General features: G+C 36.7%; 1 protein-coding gene and 2 long non-coding RNA genes across 6 annotated transcripts in view; 1 reads left to right on the top strand and 2 right to left on the bottom strand.

Annotated features, from left to right (window-relative positions):
- Nucleotides 1–545: 545 nt before the first annotated feature.
- LOC129767440 (uncharacterized) lies at nucleotides 546–1,638 on the bottom strand. Its single transcript, XR_008741520.1, has 3 exons — nucleotides 1,534–1,638; nucleotides 1,040–1,474; nucleotides 546–983 (listed from the first exon to the last, which is right to left on the bottom strand). It is a non-coding gene; the product is annotated as an uncharacterized LOC129767440 (long non-coding RNA).
- An 880-nt stretch (nucleotides 1,639–2,518) lies between these two features.
- On the top strand, nucleotides 2,519–3,527 carry LOC129767438 (uncharacterized). Of its 2 annotated transcripts, XR_008741518.1 has the most exons (4): nucleotides 2,519–2,594; nucleotides 2,654–2,848; nucleotides 2,937–3,111; nucleotides 3,168–3,527. It is a non-coding gene; the product is annotated as an uncharacterized LOC129767438 (long non-coding RNA). The 2 variants fall into 2 exon arrangements; XR_008741517.1 differs by having other exon boundaries at nucleotides 2,654–3,111.
- Nucleotides 3,528–13,576: 10,049 nt separating this feature from the next.
- The window catches only part of LOC129767436 (dnaJ homolog subfamily C member 5 homolog), a 30,370-nt gene continuing 25,452 nt past the window's right edge, over nucleotides 13,577–18,494 (bottom strand). For 2 of the 3 annotated variants that reach the window (XM_055768338.1, XM_055768340.1), the window contains 2 exons: nucleotides 14,838–15,042; nucleotides 13,577–14,466 (listed from right to left, as the gene is read on the bottom strand). In XM_055768338.1, coding sequence (XP_055624313.1) covers nucleotides 14,456–14,466; nucleotides 14,838–15,042 — 216 coding nt within the window. In that variant the 3' untranslated portion in view covers nucleotides 13,577–14,455. Of the gene's footprint in view, nucleotides 14,467–14,641; nucleotides 14,696–14,837; nucleotides 15,043–18,494 lie in introns of all 3 variants that reach the window. The other variant, XM_055768339.1, reaches the window with a different exon arrangement.

Consider the following 18,494-nt stretch of genomic DNA (forward strand, 5'->3'; position numbering starts at 1 on the left):
GAGATAATTTTATATTATAATGATAAGTTTTTTTGAGAATATCTGAACGTCTATAGAAAATAATTCAAATTAGGGTCATGACAACGTACTTTAAGTAGAAAAATTATGCCAAGAATAAAATTTCATACAAATTTTAGCAAATATAAACTGATTCGGGCCGACTAATATGATAGAGAATAGTTTGCCTCATACAAACTAATGCCGTATCCAGATGTCGATACCTAATCGTCGTCATCGTGAATAGGTAACAGCGTTACGGTCGTTGTTAGGTCGATGTTTTTTTCGTCGATTGGATTGTGCCCACAATGAGTATGAGGCAAACTATTCTCTCCCACATTCCGTTTTGCCTGCCAAGATCGGGTCGATGAAATGTCAACAATCGACCTCAAATGCTGCCACCTTGCAATCGAGTTATCGACCTTTCATATGCATTCATCGAACAACTTGACGCCACTTTTTCGCCAACATGTGCAAGGCGTCGACCTGCTTGCAGCGCTGCTTCCAGCACTGCATGCTGCTTGTTTGTATTGGTTTGTTATTGAAAATGAAAAGGAAATACATTGATCGATTTTAAACATTTTATTGAAAAAAAAATAATAAAAATCCATGTATAATAAAAATAAGGTATATAATGGAATCGGTGCATCCGGGTTGTCTGGATTGACGATTCAAATCCGACTGAGTACATTGATGAATACCTCCTTGCCCTTGATGACACAGATATGTGGCTGAGGAGGATTCTTCAATGTGCGTGAAGCACGGGATCTCCGATGGGGAAAATTGCTCGAAATACTATCGATGGCCAGGTCCTGCTGCGGTTGCTGTTGATGCTGTTCCCCGGAATAGCACCCTGGACTTAAAGGATACTGCTGCGGGAAAGCTGATGCTGTTGGCTGGTGTGACAGAAGTGGAAATAAGCAATGTGGTGATGAAGGAAATCATCTTTCTCATTCGCCGATTGATTGAGTCGAATGTATTCATAGCTGAAACAAAATAAAATGATTAGTAAGTGAAAAGCAGAAATGAATTCCCTACTCACCAGTTGTATGATCCGGATAAAAATGCGAACATTAAAATTTCATGCGATTACGTTCGCTTACCTCGCCTATTTTCATTCTACTATATAACGGAATCAGTGCATTCGGGTTCCTCCGGGGTGGTAATTCAGCTGAGCAAGTTGATAAATACCTCCTTGTCGTTGAGTTTTCGTGTCTGAAGAGGGTTTTTGAATGTGCGCGAAGCACGGAACCTCTAATGGGGAAAGTTCTTCGCAATACCATACCATGGTCAAATTCTGCTGCTGCTGCTGTTGATGCTGTCCTCCGGCATTGCCAACAGGGGTTGGAGGTTACTGATGCAGGACGGATGTTGTTGGCTGCTGTGATAGAAGTGGAAATCCGCACTGTGGTGATGGGAGAAATCATCTTTCTCACGTACCGATTGATGGAAGCAAACGAGTCGAATGTATTCATAGCTGATAAGACAAGATAAAATAATTAATAATTAAAAAGCCGAAATATATTTAATACTCACCAGTTGTATGATCCATTTGTTTTTGTTTGAGATGACAGTTTAGCGGAGTGGAAAAAAGAACCACCAGTGATGCCATTTGGTTTGTTTAATTATTCATTATTTTCGACTAACGAACTACGATATTGGGGAATAGGCATGACAGTATGGATTTGCAGAAGGAATGAATACACTTTTAAAATGAAAATTATGAATGAACATGATTTTTCCTTAATCAAATTAGTACTCTATGTAAGTGAAAATCACTATTGCCCGCAAGTGGTGAAAAAACGTCATAAAAAATATGTTTTGAGATAATTTTATATTATAATGACAAGTTTTTTTGAGAATATCTGAACGTCTATAGAAAATAATTCAAATTAGGGTCATGACAACGTACTTTAAGTAGAAAAAATTATGCCAAGAAAAAAATTTCATACAAATTTTAGCAAATATAAACTGATTCGGGCCGACTAATATGATAGAGAATAGTTTGCCTCATACAAACTAATGCCGTATCCAGATGTCGATACCTAATCGTCGTCATCGTGAATAGGTAACAGCGTTACGGTCGTTGTTAGGTCGATATTTTTTTCGTCGATTGGATTGTGGGCTATCATATTAGTCGGCCCGAATCAGTTTATATTTGCTAAAATTTGTATGAATTTTTTTTCTTGGCATATTTTTTTCTACTTAAAGTACGTTGTCATGACCCTAATTTGAATTATTTTCTATAGACGTTCAGATATTCTCAAAAAAACTTGTCATTATAATATAAAATTATCTCAAAACATATTTTTTTATGACGTTTTTTCACCACTTGCAGGCAATGATGATTTTCACTTACATAGAGTGCTAATTTGATTAAGGAAAAATCATGTTCATTCATAATTTTCATTTTAAAAGTGTATTCATTCCTTCTGCAAATCCATACTGTCATGTCTATTCCCCAATATCGTCAACGCGGATAGTTCGTTAGTGGAAAATACTGAATAATTAAACAAACCAAATGGCATCACTGGTGGTTATTTTTTCCACTCCGCTAAACTGTCATCTCAAACAAAAACAAATGGATCATACAACTAGTGAGTATGAAATATATTTCGGCTTTTTAATTATTAATTATTTTATCTTGTCTTATTAGCTATGAATACATTCGACTCGTTTGCTTCCATCAATCGGTAAGTGAGAAAGATGATTTCTCCCATCACCACAGTGCGGATTTCCACTTCTATCACAGCAGCCAACAACATCCGTTTTCCTGCAGCAGTAACCTCCAACCCCTGTTGGCAATTCCGGGGGACAGCATCAACAGCAGCAGCAGCAGAATTTGACCATGGTATGGTATTGCGAAGAACTTTCCCCATTAGAGGTTCCGTGCTTCGCGCACATTAAAAAATCCTCTTCAGACACGAAACCACTTGCAGACACTTGCGAACTCAACGACAAGGAGGTATTTATCAACTTGCTCAGCTGAATTACCACCCCGGAGGAACCCGAATGCACTGATTCCGTAGTATAGTAGAATGAAAATAGGCGAGGTTAGCGAACGTAATCGCATGATATTTTAATGTTCGCATTTTTATCCGGATCATACAACTGGTGAGTAGGGAATTCATTTCTGCTTTTCACTTACTAATCATTTTATTTTGTTTCAGCTATGAATACATCCGACTCAATCAATCGGATTTCCCTCATCACCACATTGCTTATTTCCACTTCTATCACACCAGCCAACAGCATCAGCTTTCCCGCAGCAGTATCCTTTATGCCCAGGGTGCTATTCCGGGGAACAGCATCAACAGCAACAGCAGCAGGACCTGGCCATCGATAGTATTTCGAGCAATTTTCCCCATCGGAGATCCCGTGCTTCACACACGTTGAAGAATCCTCCTCATCCACATATCTGTGTCATCAAGGGCAAGGAGGTATTCATCAATGTACTCAGTCGGATTTGAATCGTCAATCCAGACAACCCGGATGCACCGATTCCATTATATACCTTATTTTTATTATACATGGTTTTTTATTATTATTTTTTTCAATAAAATGATTAAAATCGATCAATGTATTTCCTTTTCATTTTCAATAACAAACCAATACAAACAAGCAGCAAGCAACGCTGCAAGCAGGTCGACGCCTTGCACATGTTGGCGAAAAAGTGGCGTCAAGTTGTTCGATGAATGCATATGAAAGGTCGATAACTCGATTGCAAGGTGGCAGCATTTGAGGTCGATTGTTGACATTTCATCGACCCGATCTTGACAGGCAAAACGGAATGTGGGTGGGCACTGCACTAAACCTATACACTGAATTAATTTTTTACGCGATTGATGCATGCGCGCAAAACATTACGTAAGGCCGATGTGACATTGGATCGGAGTACACACGAAAATTTGATTATACGAAAACTGACGAAGAGAAACAAACAATGTTGTTCACTAGAAGCTGACGAATTCGAACGAAGCAAGGGGAAAGCAATGTAACCACATCAATACAATTCTACACTCTTAGGAAACATTGGTATATATGACGAATTTTTTGGTAAATATTACCAATGATTAGTCAATTTTTGCAATACGAATTATTCGTACATATTACGCGATAACAATGGTAAACAAATGTCAAATCATCCGGTAAAACCCAGTATAAGATGTCGGTTCAACGTTGGTTCAAAATAAGTTACAGTTCAAGGACTTCGGGTGGCTTTTTGAAACGCTTGTGGTTAGCTTGAATAGCCAAATGACACTTGAATATATTTATTTCTGTTTCAATTACAAAAGCCACGATACAAATTTATGTTCCCTAGATTAGTTAAAAATAAATAACGCCGGTTTCTGATGCTGCATGTTGTCGATTCGCAGGCTTCGCTTTGCTGTTCGCTCATTCCGGTATGGTTGGCTATGGATGGCATAAACATGCAGTTCCGTTGATTCTCCTGTGAAAAATAAAGTTCGATATTATCATCTGAATCATACCAGTAGTCGGACTTACTGTTTTAATTTGTTGGCAAATAAACATTAATTTTGGGACCGGAGGAACGTTGAAAGGCAGCTATTTAATACTATCGGTAGAAAAGTTCTGAGTCAGAATTTTCGAAGAATTCTCCAACATCAACACCACAAAAGTTGATTCCAGCTACCGACAGCGACATTTTGATCGATGCTTGCATATGATCTCCATCAGCCGTCCAAACGTCGTAATATGTACGTAGGTTTCCTGTAATAAATCTTCCATTTATACATGATTGAAAATAATTCAACATCATTTACCTTCATGTTGTTGCTATCCGCACGGTGAAATTAGAAGTGAGGGGCTTAGAATGAAAGGGGTGTAAGTGATTTGATCGATTTCTCTACATCGACTCTCTCTTTTGGTCATAACTTAGCTTTAAATACATTCTCAGCTGTATTTGACAATGTGGAAGATAGGTCAGAACCTCACCTATCAGATTCTATATCAAACTTAAATTGGAACGTTTTAGCAATTGAGTTATTAACTAAAGAAAAAGTTGATGAAGAGAAATCGATCAAGTCACTTACACCCCTTGCATTCAAAGCCCCTCAAACAACCACACTCGCAGAATTTCTCTTCCCAACGTGGCGACTACAGGCAGTGCCAAATCGCATAATTTCGAGAAAATGAAAAAAAAACACACAAAGGAAAATAGCATAAAAAAGAATCCAGTGTACAATGAAACAAACTGGTTTTATGAGCCTGGAATAGTATTTGAATTACCAAAAATAATCGATTAGCATCACTTGAAAATTACTCAATAAATTCAAGTCTAAATAATCTAGCTGGGTGCTATGATTGATGCTAGGATCGTTAGCAAAATCTCAAGCAGAACTGTTAGTGGGATACCCAATTCATATGAAAACAAAGGAAAAATGTCAGTGGGATACCCGATATGTTGGCTTCTGTCAGATCAATGGGGGTTCTCTAAAGACGTCACCCACCTGAAATAATCATTCTTGTCGTCATTCTGCTTTATATCTGAAGGCCGATTTAGACGATGCCAGTCAGCGCTCTAGTTGAAGCCTTTAAGCGGACCTTACACGGTCAACTTTATTGACAATATGATGACATTTGAGAGCATAATGACAGCTGAACATGGCCGACGACACAGAAATCCGGATTTTCTGATTTTCGAGCATCAATATCGTGACATTTCATATGGATGCATGATGTTGACGTTTTACCTCACGGACTTCCAGACTGAGTTGCCAGATATGCAAGCGCACATTTAATTTTTGTTAGTCTTCTTTGCGATTGCAATTAAAATTTATAAACTACTGAAATTGTAGGAATCATAAATGGAAGTTTTTGGTTTGAAAAACCGATACTTTGAATAGCAAAATACGGTACATTTCATGATACAAATCAAAACTTCAAAGTAAACTGACAATGTGATGGTGAGAGAGTGGATGAAACTTAACAACGTTTTAGGAATTTTCTAACGTTAAACTCGGTCATTCTTTGCGCTAGGAGCGGGTTGTGTGTTCACACTCCGCTATAAAATTTGGAGAATGAGAAGATCTGGGAAAATCACAGATGAAAAAACATCATGTGTTAATTCAAGCTACAGTAGAATCCCGATTATCCGCGGAATAGTCGGTCAAACTCACCGCGATTAACGAAAATCGCGGATGACCCATTGAAGGACAAAAAATGCAAACACGAAAAGAGATGTTTCAACATAAAAACTTTGTTCTATCAATACAGAAATCAATCAACTATACATCTATAAGGTCGTGTACACCAGTGGCTAAATAATGTAAAAGCCATGACCACAGCAAAAGAGCATGGGCCTACCACTCACTAACAAATTACGGAAAGGCCTATTGATTTACTATGGAACTCGCAGTCACGAATAATGTGAAGGTTGCCAAATGTTATAAAATTTCGGAAGATTATTTTCCCATAAGAGAAACATGTGTTCTTCGTATCATGTATTATTTGAGCTGTACAATTTTTCATATTAATTATAAAATGGGCTGTTAAATTTAAACAGTTAGTATTTTCCTGTTATTTTGGTATCCAAAACAAATTTAAATGCAGAGAAAGCAAAAAGAAATAAAAAACGTAGATTTGATAAAAGGAGTATGATATGTTGAAATACATGAATTGAATGAAAATTAACGTCTCCGTATCGAATTAATGTTCAATGTGAATGGAAAACTTTGTTTTCTTCATATGGTAAAATAATCTCTTACAAAAATGGTATCTGAAGATAATTTTATATTATAATAAATTTTAATGAGAATATCGGAAAGTGTATAGAAATATAGGGTTAAGTTATAGTAAGAAAGACGGGCTTCAAGTAAATAAACAACGCCAAGTAAAAATTTTCATTCAGATTTTGACAAATTTAAAACTGCCTTCGGGCCGGCTAATCTGATGTGGTGAGAGTAGTAAGCCTTGTTAAAAACTAATTCTGTTTCCAGGTGTCAACATTGTATAGTTGTCATCGCGGATACACTTCATTTCGTTTTCACCGTGAAGTGTATACGGAAATAAGGCCTTATAATTCAACTCCGACATCGTTCAAAAACTAACAGTACTGTACAATGTTTCCCTCTCTTCGGGAACTGAACACAGGACGTAACAGAAACGAAAATATACAAAGAATCCATAATAGAAATTTTCGCTAAATTGAAATATGAATGCAACTATTAGTCAATTTTTAATATATTTGGCAACACTGTGAAAATGTTGGAAATTCAATTTTAGTATATTTATCTTTGCCAAATGTTTTCCTCATCATCCAATCAGGAGTCGAGTTGAAGTGGTCCGAGTTTGACAGAAAAAGTGGTCCGGAATCGGCCCCCTATTGTCATGTCTCGTCTCAGCTTTATATTATCGTGAAGTTCGTGGTGGATGGGAGGAACGTATTTCAGCAAATATGTTACATCCGTGTACTTTGCCTTTGAAATACCATGCCTGTTCAGATAAGGGGCTGTCCACATACCACGTGGACAGAAACAGCATGATTTTAGACACCCCCCTCCCCCTCCGTGGACAAGCGTGGACATTTCTTATACCCCTCCCCCTGTTGTCCACGTGGACATTCCTCCGGTTTTGAGGAAAAAATCAAGAAATTCTATTTTTTCGCTTAAATTTCATTTCAAATTTGTTTCTATTTTCTATTCCATATGTTTATTGATAAAAATTATAGCCTTACCAATGGTAACGATTTGTCTTGAAATCTTCGATGTTTTTCAACATTGTCCGAGAGCTCATTATTTTCTTCCGAATTCCATTCACGTTATCTCCATATCCATTTAAAAATACCATTTGTGAGCTTATTCTCGAGTATTTTTATCAAAGCTGGCTGGCTGCTTGAGTTTTTAAAAAATCAGACAATGAAATCAACCACTTTGTTTGAAAACAGAATTTTCTCGTCTAAACATCAATGACTTTCGCTTTTACAGGTTCGGTAGTGCCTGATGGCTATAATGATCCTAGTAAAAACAAAACATCTGCAGTATCATCGTGATCGATGATTCCGTTGACCTACAACCCTTAATTGTTAAAATTCATGATTCTAAGGAAAAAACCAAAAGCATATTTTTGTAGGCATACATCTTTTCGATCATAGATTCCTGGATATTTCAGCATCCTTCATGCAACTTGAGAATTCCATCCTCTGGTTCTGGGTCGTTGATTTTCATACGTTCAGCTGCTAGCAGTACTTGTTGGAATTCATCGAAACTAGTTGCTTGGTAGAAGCTCATGATACAGATTTTCTTCCAGTCCTACCAGACCCAGCCATAACTTTCTTCAAGCGAAAACCTGTTTCGGGGTTCCATTCACTTGCTAAGATTTTTTTTAACTCAACATTCTTGTAAATGATATGCCCTTTACAATTCGCTACAAATATGAATTTTCGTCGCGTTTATGAAACGAATCCCAGATTGAGATAAGTCCCTTCAAGTGTTTTTCGGTAAAATAAACCCTTATTCCTGAATCCGGTCGGATTTAAAATTAGCACAATGTTGCGTTCTTTAAGAGGGTATTCTAGTCTAAAAATTTGAAAAAAAATCAATTTTGACGTAGGATTACGTCTTTCGGGAACATATTGGGGTACAAATTGAAAACCGATAATCGAGCACTTCGTGAAAACTGTCCAATTTCAAACGCTTATTGCTCAGTGATTTCATGATGGATTGATGAATTTTTCGCGTCAATCGATTTCGGCACTCCATAACAATTTTTTATATTGAAGAAAATAATATATGTCATAAAACTAACTATCGAACAATTGAAAAATCTCAACCCTTATCCTAACGGAAATACCCACTTCTAATTGGTCGAAATTGACGACACATGGGGCGGGTCCCAAACAGAGACATCAAAACCAAGCTGCCTGGGGGAAATCAACATTGTGAATACATGAAAGGAGGGGAAACTTTTGCTTCTACCGAGATGTGTTCCCTAACAGACACATCAAAATCAAGGTGCCCAGGGGAAATCGGCATTGCAAATATATGTAAGTCGGGGGCATTTTTATATTGCAAGTAAGGTGAGTGACACGTTTAATTCTAGCAAATAAATTTGAATTTGGATTTTTAATGTTGGTTGTTTCGTAGAATTTAATATCCATGACCGATCGTGTATTGTGAAAAATTTAGCACAAGTGTAAGTGTAAAATTGTATATGGTAGAAGTTGTCTTAAAAATGAATTGATCTATGAAACAATTTATTTCTGTTTTCATAAATAAAAACCAGATCGTGTTCCCGCTCGAGAACGGGTCGTTTGGTTTAAGCTGTCTGTTTTGTTGTGTTTATTTTCATCCAAGTAAAGTTTATACGGCGAGAAAATTTGGAAAAGTGGAGAAATATTACAAAAAGTGATTTCCCATATGCTCTACATATAGTATTAGGTTCAGTTAGTCCAATTAAATCGCATTGGGTTGAATAAACACTCAGAAAGTAAAAGTTGTAAAAGAAAGTTACCTTCCTCATTTCAAATATGTTTTCTCTATATTAAAGTAACATGCTTTTACTGATGAGAAAAATTGATAATTGTGTACGGTATTGGTAATTATCTTATATTACATTGCACAATGGTCCAGGAGATGTATTTAAGTGGGAATTAACATTTAGAGCTTGAAAGTTATTCTCTAGACAAAAAAAAGTCTTCGACCAAAATTGTCGATGAAATAAAAAACCTAACTTTCTTATCTTCATAGATAGAGGTAAACATAATTCGACAATGTTGTAGTCCCAATTATTTGGAACATCTTTGTAGAACAAAGTTTTTTTCTATCTCTTGAAATAACCGATATAGCGCTTTTCGATTTTTTTAGGGTCACCATGAAAAAAACTTTCAGATTTCATTTTCTACATACAAACTGTCTTCGGAAGACTTTTAAAGCTTACTAATACAAACATTTAGGGATGCAGAACTTGTCAATATCTCAACTTCACTCAAAGTTATTGATATTTCTTCCCAAAAAATACGCTCTCTTCAATTGTTTGTCATTTTTTCTGGGGCAAACATAAACAAAGTTTATTGACGGCATTAGAAAGACACTATGTTATTTTTTGTGTTTGAGTAAATTAAAATTAAAATCATGAGTTTTTGGGTAAAAGACATCAATAACTTTAAGTAGGATTAAGATATTGACAAGTTCTGCATCGCAAAATGTTGGAATTGATGAGCTCTAAAAGGTAAACAAAGACAGTTTTGATGTAGAATTTGAAATATTAAAATGAATGCAAAAATCCCTATGGTCAAAGCGCTAAATCGATCCAAAATTTTGGTCACCCTGTTTTTGATAACATAAAAATGAGCGCTCTATCGTATGGACAACTTTGTCGAAGACAGTTTTTGTCTAGAGAATAACTGTCTAGCTCTAAATTCTAATTTCCACTGAAATGCATCTCCTGGACCATTGTGCATTGGTGAGTTTTGTTTTTCTTTATTTCATCCATACATAACATAGGAGGCATCTCGTCTAGGGTCACAGAGGGTGGTTTTCATCACCACTTCGGTATCTTTTATCTGATACGCACCATCCAACGACTGTTTACCATCTTTCTATCATCATCACGCGGTAGACACTGGTGGAGTGAACAAACAATATCTAACAACCAAACCAAACGGCCACCAAAACATTATCAAAGAGTTTAACAATGAAATTCTTCAAACATATCCAAAATCAACAGACAGCCTAACGGAATCCTACGTCAACTATGCGGTCGTGTCTCGTACACAACCCTCCTGTGACTTTTTAATTTTTTTTTCTTCATATTTCTCTAATTCAGACATTTAGGAATATACCATAGAAGAGACTTTTTGAAAATCTCATTATTTACCAAGTTATAGCCATTTTAGTGATGCGATATCTTATCTAGTACGGCTATAACAATTAACTTCAAACGCGTTTTTCTCGAAATATGTTTTTCAAACTGGTTTACACGATATCTCAAGTTCTACTTATCCGATCTATGTTTATATGTATACAATCTGTATGTATCTTTCTATCGCATGAACCTATAAAAATCATAATTTCGTAACTTTACTATTTTAAAAAATCAAGAGACTAAAAAAAAGTTTTTAACAGCATTTTTTCCTTAAAATTTCCGCCATTTTATCAAAAAACACATTTTTGACTTGTCCGAGGTTCATACGATAGTGTGACTTGTCTTTACTGATTCAGAATCTGTTCAAATTTCCGCCATTTTATCAAAAAAACACGTTTTTGACTTGTCCGAGGTTCATACGATAGTGGCATCTTTACTGATTCAGAATCTGTTCGATTTGTTTGTTTCAGTGAACCAGAAGTGCTGGAATCTTGTACGCCATGGCACAACTTTTTTTTGAACCCCCTTACTCGATCAGCTTCTAATTATGGATATATACTTTTCCGTTCAATTTTTTGTTTCATTGATATAACAAATACAGGGAAACTTCGATATAACGTACCCTCGATATAACGTCACTCGATATAACGTCACTCGATATAACGTACATTTTACCTCGATATAACGTACACATTTCCAAAGTGTAAAGGAAATTTTTTTTCAATATTTTTTTTCTGATAGAACAATGAATTATCTGTATTGTGATGCTAAAATATGTTTTGTACCTTAAATCAATCCCGAAATACAGGTGGTTTTGTGATTCCGGATTTTAAATAAATCAACCTTTAATCAACAGTACGAAGGAAAACATCATGAGAAATGCTGATTTTGTCTTTTGATTGAAGTTATTCATTAACTTTACTAAAACAGCAACACAAGAATGTATTATAGACTACGTTTATGAGTACTTTATTATGCTTCGATATAACGTACAATTCGATACAACGTACAATTTTGAAAGTGAAATGTACGTTATATCGAAGTTTACCTGTAGTGATATAATGGATGGTAAAAATATTCTTTGTTTTACTTTTTCGGAGCTCGAACAAACGTCCGAAATTCGTGTCTCTATCCCCCTTAATCTGATCGAGTCAAGTCCTATCGGATTGTACAAATATTGCAACCTTGAAATCTGTAGTGAATCTACTAATTCATGTGCATGAAAGATTAATCTTTGCTTTTAATTAATCAGCAGTAGCAGCATGAACTTTCCAGACAACTCAAAAAAAGCGTATTACAAAAATTACCAGACATCAATGAAGAACAACATCATTGCAAGAAAAAGATCTCCAGAGATACGGCCCGTACACTCATGGAAGAATTTGTTTTTCGTTTCAATGTTCAGAAATCCTTGAGTTCTCGAAAACAAACCAAACAGTTTTGTCATCAAGAGCAAAAGCTGAACCCGCACTTAAGTCGTGATTTTGAATACTACACAAAATCCAACATTCTTTGTGTTATTGGGTGTCTTTATCCTGGCGGATTTAATGGCCCTCTTTTACCGATTGGAATAAATTGGATGCTAGTTCATGTGCGTTACCTTCAGAATATACATCTCAGGAAAGAGGTTCAGTCATATGAAAAAATATGGATGTTTGACCGAGCAGCACTCTCAGGCAGTTCAGTATTTTTATTGATGAATACTGAGTACTCAGGGGGAGTGAAGTTCAAAGAATCGTGTAAATTCAAAACAGATCTCATTAAATTTTGACTTCTAACTTGAATGTTCTACTTTAAAAAATACATAACGTTTCCACGTGGACAATATTAAAACCCCGTCCCCCCTCACCGCGTGGACATTTTCGTAACCCCAACCCCCCCCCCCCCCCTAAAGTTGTCCACGTGGTATGTGGACAGCCCTTGAAGCGGACAGAAACATAAGTCGGGCTCTGCATATTTTTGCTTTTGGGACATCAGGAAGGACCAAATTTCTTAACGGGCAAGTCACTCTCCAATTCTTTGAAATTAATTGATACACGAAGGTTGAACTCAATCTTATAATTTGATTCAACAAACATCTCAGAAACACAACCATTCGCTCTAGTCGCCATGGTCGTATGCACTTGTTCCACTCTGACTGCAAACTATTAATAGTTTTTGCTGATCATTCAAAATAGATTTTCACTGATGGGCGCAAAAAAATCCACCCCCATTTGAGAAGTTTTTTCAAACTTTTCGGTATTCCAGTCAATATTACGAAAAAGTAGGTAATTAGTAGACCATTCTGCCATTTCAGTATCGTTGATTTATTTTAAAGGAAAACAAAAAATGATTTTTGTACCTAAATGGGCGCTCTGAGGTCAAAATGGCCTTTTTTGAAATGCGCAAACTATTTGTTACATCGTGTATTTTACAAAGCATGCTTGCAATAGGATCCTAAAAGCAACCGATGAAGAGATCAGTTCAATAGAACTTCCGATACCATCGTTTATTTGTAACAAATTTTGAACTTTTCCATTGTTTAAAAAAATCAGTCAGTTTTAGCCAGTTTTTAATTTATTGTATTTTTATTGTATTATTGTTTTTCTATAATGCTCAATATATGCTGTCGGCCCATAGAGCACTTCCCTCTAGAAGTTTGGCATGTTGTTTTAAAATAACTTTGGACCTTAGAGATAAGTTTACTTTACCTTTTACCTAGAAAGCGAGAATTTTCGGATATGTCCTCATCCACAGAAATAAAAAAAAAACTCCCTGACTGAGTATAACTGGCGCATTGGAAAATTTATTATCGTAAGTATCTCTCGCTCCTGCCGCCCTTAACCGTCGTTATGTTTTTCGAATGTGATTACAATTGAATAATTGTAGTTAGCTGCTGCTGCTGCTCTTGGGAGGAGGAGGATGGTTCATTATACTTTATAATATTCGGCTTCTTTGCATTAAATAGAGGTTGTTTTCTGTTGTCTCTTTGCTATATATAAGATTTCTATGTTTGTTTTTTGTTTTATTTTACTTTTGTTTCATGCACGATGAAGAGAAAATACTACACAAAAAATAACAGATTTACTTCCGCGTCTCAAAAATTGAAACATTTTTTTTTGTCATTGTTTTGTTTTGCAAATCGAAATATTAACACGTAGTATATATATATAATAATGAGGAGAACTTTGCTTACTATTAGTAATTTTAATTCTCTTCTACACTCTTACCAATCGTGAGTGTATGTGTGTGGGTGTGTTTGTGTGTGAGAGAGATTGTTTGTGTTATCTCGTGAAACTGAGTGTAGTTTGAAATATATATGTATATATGTATAGTGTAATAACTGGTTTACTTCGTTTTTTTCTGAACCACAGTATTTTTTTTATTCTTTACCTTAAATATTCTATTTATTTACGGATAATTTTTGTTTGATTACTGTCTCCGTTTCTCGCTGATTCGACTTTTCTCTTTTCACTAGTTGGTATGTGTTCAAATTGATTTTTAAGATTATTTTTAGCTTTAACATAGTTGAACTTATGTTCTGCTTCATTGTGTCGCGCTGTCGTCGGCCCCAACTCAAAAAGCATTTGCTGAAGTTTGTGATGGTAGGTCTTTTCTGTTATGAGATAATCAATCAACGGCGATCAACCACCATTTACTTCATGCCTGCAAGAAAGATCATAAAAGGAAGGGGTCTTTAATAAAACTAAAAACAAGAGCTGATAGAGGAACAAAAAAAAATCACCCAACAGAAGTCACTATTCTAAAAACGAAATTTTCACTGTGCAACGATCGAAACAAAAAAAAAAAGAGCGATAAATCAAAAAGCTAGAGACCATACCATTATTTTTGCTTCGCGTCTTAAGCTGATATTATCCGGGTTGAATTTAGCGGCCTATTAGCGCATTGGTTTCGGAAAATTAGCATTGTTTCATCAGACATATTGATTAAGTGGTTAGAGTTTATCGGAATCGGGAGAAGGGATCATTCTCTGAACGGGTTCTCGGGATTCAACAAAGTAGCATTGCTTCAATTACCTGGCGTGTAGACCGGTTGGTTTCCGGTGTTAAGACCTGTGCTTTCCGTAGCAGCAGCTCCCGTAAATGGATTGGTCGGGTTCGAAGCCGGTGGTGGCATCGCGTACACTGGCATTCCGGCACCGTGAGCCTGCCCTGCGGTTGGTTGTGATGTCACCAGACCACTCGGGTCTCCTCCGTTATCTTCCAGATCGGCCAAGTCCTCCTGGAAGGCAACAGCAGTTGAGTATTGGTAAAATATCGAAAACAAAACTGTGTAACTAAAATAACTGACACCGATATGATTTTTGTTTATAGTAGCAAAAAATGTCTATTAAGTGTTGTGTGTTTTTTACATTACTCAAGCCCATTGCTCCAATAAAATACTTTTTGTGGGAAAAGAACAATTGTAGTCAAAAACAGCGGCTTACGCCGTAGAAGATTATGCTACAAACTACGAATGCATTACACACGTTATACAAACGCATTGTCTTTTCCTTCACATCTGTTTTAGATTTATAAGCGTATACAAAGTAGATTAAGCTTCTAACAGGAGACATTGTGTTAGGCAACAATATAACCAATACCCAAATACAAGCATTGTTCCTTAACCACTTTTGCATACTTTCCTTGGGCAAAGAAGATTTGAATGATCAGCGGCTCTTCTCGCACTCTTCGCAGCGTAACTGAATCGAATATTAACTACTAGAGAGAAATACAAAATCTGTTTGTTGTGGAATATTTTCTTTATTATTTTTCCTATACCCGAAAGCGGTCAAGTCAAAAAAGGAGTAATGTTTTTTTTTGTAAAACAATACTATAGCGATACTAGATACTAACAACACTGGATGGATTTTGCAAGGATGTTTCATTAATAAACAAGAAATGCTTCGTTCCAAAATGTTCGAACATCGTCTTCCTCAAACTCTTCCTCCCAGCGGATTTTATTGAATTTTTTGTTTTGATTGCATAATTCAAGCCTCTTATCTTCCTTTCTCTTGACTAATACTGTCCCTGTTAAAATCAAACCGTCTCCGACTGAGGGAAAGAAAAAAGAAAATAATAATGTGAGTAACAGCGCATTGATTTCGGTTAATAGAAATGAAAAGTTGTGGAGTAATAGAGCATGCGAATTGAACTGATGTAATGTAACTGATTCCTACACCGAATTCATGAATGAAGTATGATATGTGTATGCGAGAATGTGTTGATGTGTTACGAAGATGGCTAGGGAGTCGTCTTATAGAAGCGATCACGACAGCTGACCCATTCTGATTTGGAAGAAGCTTTGCATAAATGTTAGTTTCCGTTAATTTTTTACTCTCTGACATTGAAGAGTCGAACAATTTTTTAACAAAATCATTTTCTTCCTAAATTGAGTGACATGCCGATGGCAGATAAGCAACTTGGGAGATGCTTGTCTTTGGCATTCAAATTTTATTTTATTCTCCACATTAAAGCATTTCGTTGAGCGTATTTTGAAATATACTATACAGTACCCGATGTTTGTCAATATATTTATTTATTTATTTATTTATTTCAACACCGTCTTCTATTAGTACAGACTGAATTATTTACTTATAAACTAGATGTAATTGTTAATTCTATTTTTAAATGCGTTCTTTGTCAAGTTGAAATCGAAAACATCACATACAACATTGAACAGACGAATACATGAATCTAGCGGGTTGTTGTAGCCGTAGTTTGTCCTATGGAATGGAACCGATAGTAGAGATGAATTCCTCGAGCGTCGAATGGGAATATTTAGAGACACCTGAGCTAGAAGCTCAGGGCAGTCGATGTTTCCTTGAAGTACATCAAAAATGAACAATCTTTGTATCGTTGTACGCCTGACAGATAGTGTATCCAGTCCTATGAGCTTGCATCGGTCGGCATAAGGGGGGAGATTCAGTGGGTCGTTCCATGGTAGCTGTCTTAGTGCAAAACGGATAAACTTTTTCTGCACCCGTTCAATCCTCAGGTTGTGAACTACGTAGAAGGGGGACCAGACAGGAGCAGCGTACTCAAGAATGCTACGGACCAACGAACAGTACATGATTTTCAGAACATGGATATCACTGAACTCGTACGCGTGGCGGCGTATGAAACCCAGAACTGAGAAAGCTTTGGCAGTCATAATGCCTACATGGTCATTGAATCTCAGTTTTGAGTCTATCGTGACTCCAAGATCGCAGATTGCCGTTGTGCGATCCAATATCGTCAATTCCATTTTATATTGGAAGACTATGGGGCTTTTAGAGCGACCGAAAGATATAGTCTTACATTTCCCTTCATTGACTCGCATCCCATTATCACAGCACCACTCTAGCATTGAGTTAATGTCTTCTTGAAGAACAACGCAGTCCAAAGGAGATGAAATCACCCGGTATATTTTAAGATCATCGGCAAAAGAGAGCTTGAGCGATGAAAGCAGTGAGTACAAATCGTTCATGAATATGTTGAACAGCAGTGGACCCAGAACACTACCTTGTGGTACCCCAGACGTGATATAAAAGCTGCGGGATTTAGCTGCATTGACGACGACATGTGCTGTGCGACCACAAAGGTATGATGAAATCCACTCCGTTATCCAGCCAGGGAAGCCCATACATTTCATTTTCTCCGTTACTAGGAAGTGTGGGACTGTGTCAAAAGCTTTCGCGAAGTCGACATACACCGCATCAACTTGACGTCTCTCTTCTATCTCGCGTGATAGTGCGGTGACGTAGCACATTAAATTTGATGTGGTTGAACGGTGCCTCATAAACCCATGTTGTCCATTGAAGATTATTGGAGACGCCACGTTGTATAAAACCTTGTGCATTAGTCGTTCAAATACCTTGCTTAGGCAGCACAGCATAGATATACCACGATAATTTGTCACCTGATTGCAGTTTCCCGATTTGTGAATAGGAACAACGAAAGCAGTTTTCCATGCTATTGGAAATGTTTTCTCCTGAAGCGATTTGTTGAAGAGGCGAGCAATAGGGTTCGCAAGTTCAGTGGAGCATTTTTGAAGTAACAGGGATGGTATGCCATCTGTACCACATCCCTTCTTGATGTCAAGATCGTCCAAGGCGTTTGCAACATCATCAACCGAAAAGCGAATGACGGGTAGATGGGACCAGCAGTAAGTGCTGATCGATTTCGACATATCCAAAAAAGAACATAAACCAAGCTCAGACATATGATGAATAATCCGTTCTGTCACATCTGTGATTATGGCGTGGCGTGATTAATTCTGGTTGTGTGAAAACGTATGATTTTGGACCAAATAATCGTCGTCATTTGGGAAAAATGTTGATTTTTTCCTTTGGTTTCAAGAAAACGATGACTCATGTGCGATTCACATACAACATTTACGTGACGGTTACGTCCATTATTTTTCGATGCAATTCATATGGAAACTTTTATATATACCGGAACGTAACAACCCGTCAGCGACCTTTCATCGAATACGACCGGTAGAATTTGTAGAAAAGAATGATTGACGGAGACGGACGGTTCGTTGGGGTTTGTCTGGGCTTTGTGTCTCGGTTTTCGTTTTGACTTTGGTTGTATTTTTTATGCCATCATATCTCTTAGTTCCGAATTTCGAAGTCAAAAACATTCGCGATTAGCTGAGAAAAACGGTTTGTATGTTTTTATTGTTGAATAAGGATCGGGACTACGTGTTTT

This window comes from Toxorhynchites rutilus, chromosome 2 (genome assembly GCF_029784135.1).
Source record: "Toxorhynchites rutilus septentrionalis strain SRP chromosome 2, ASM2978413v1, whole genome shotgun sequence".
NCBI lineage: Eukaryota > Metazoa > Arthropoda > Insecta > Diptera > Culicidae > Toxorhynchites > Toxorhynchites rutilus.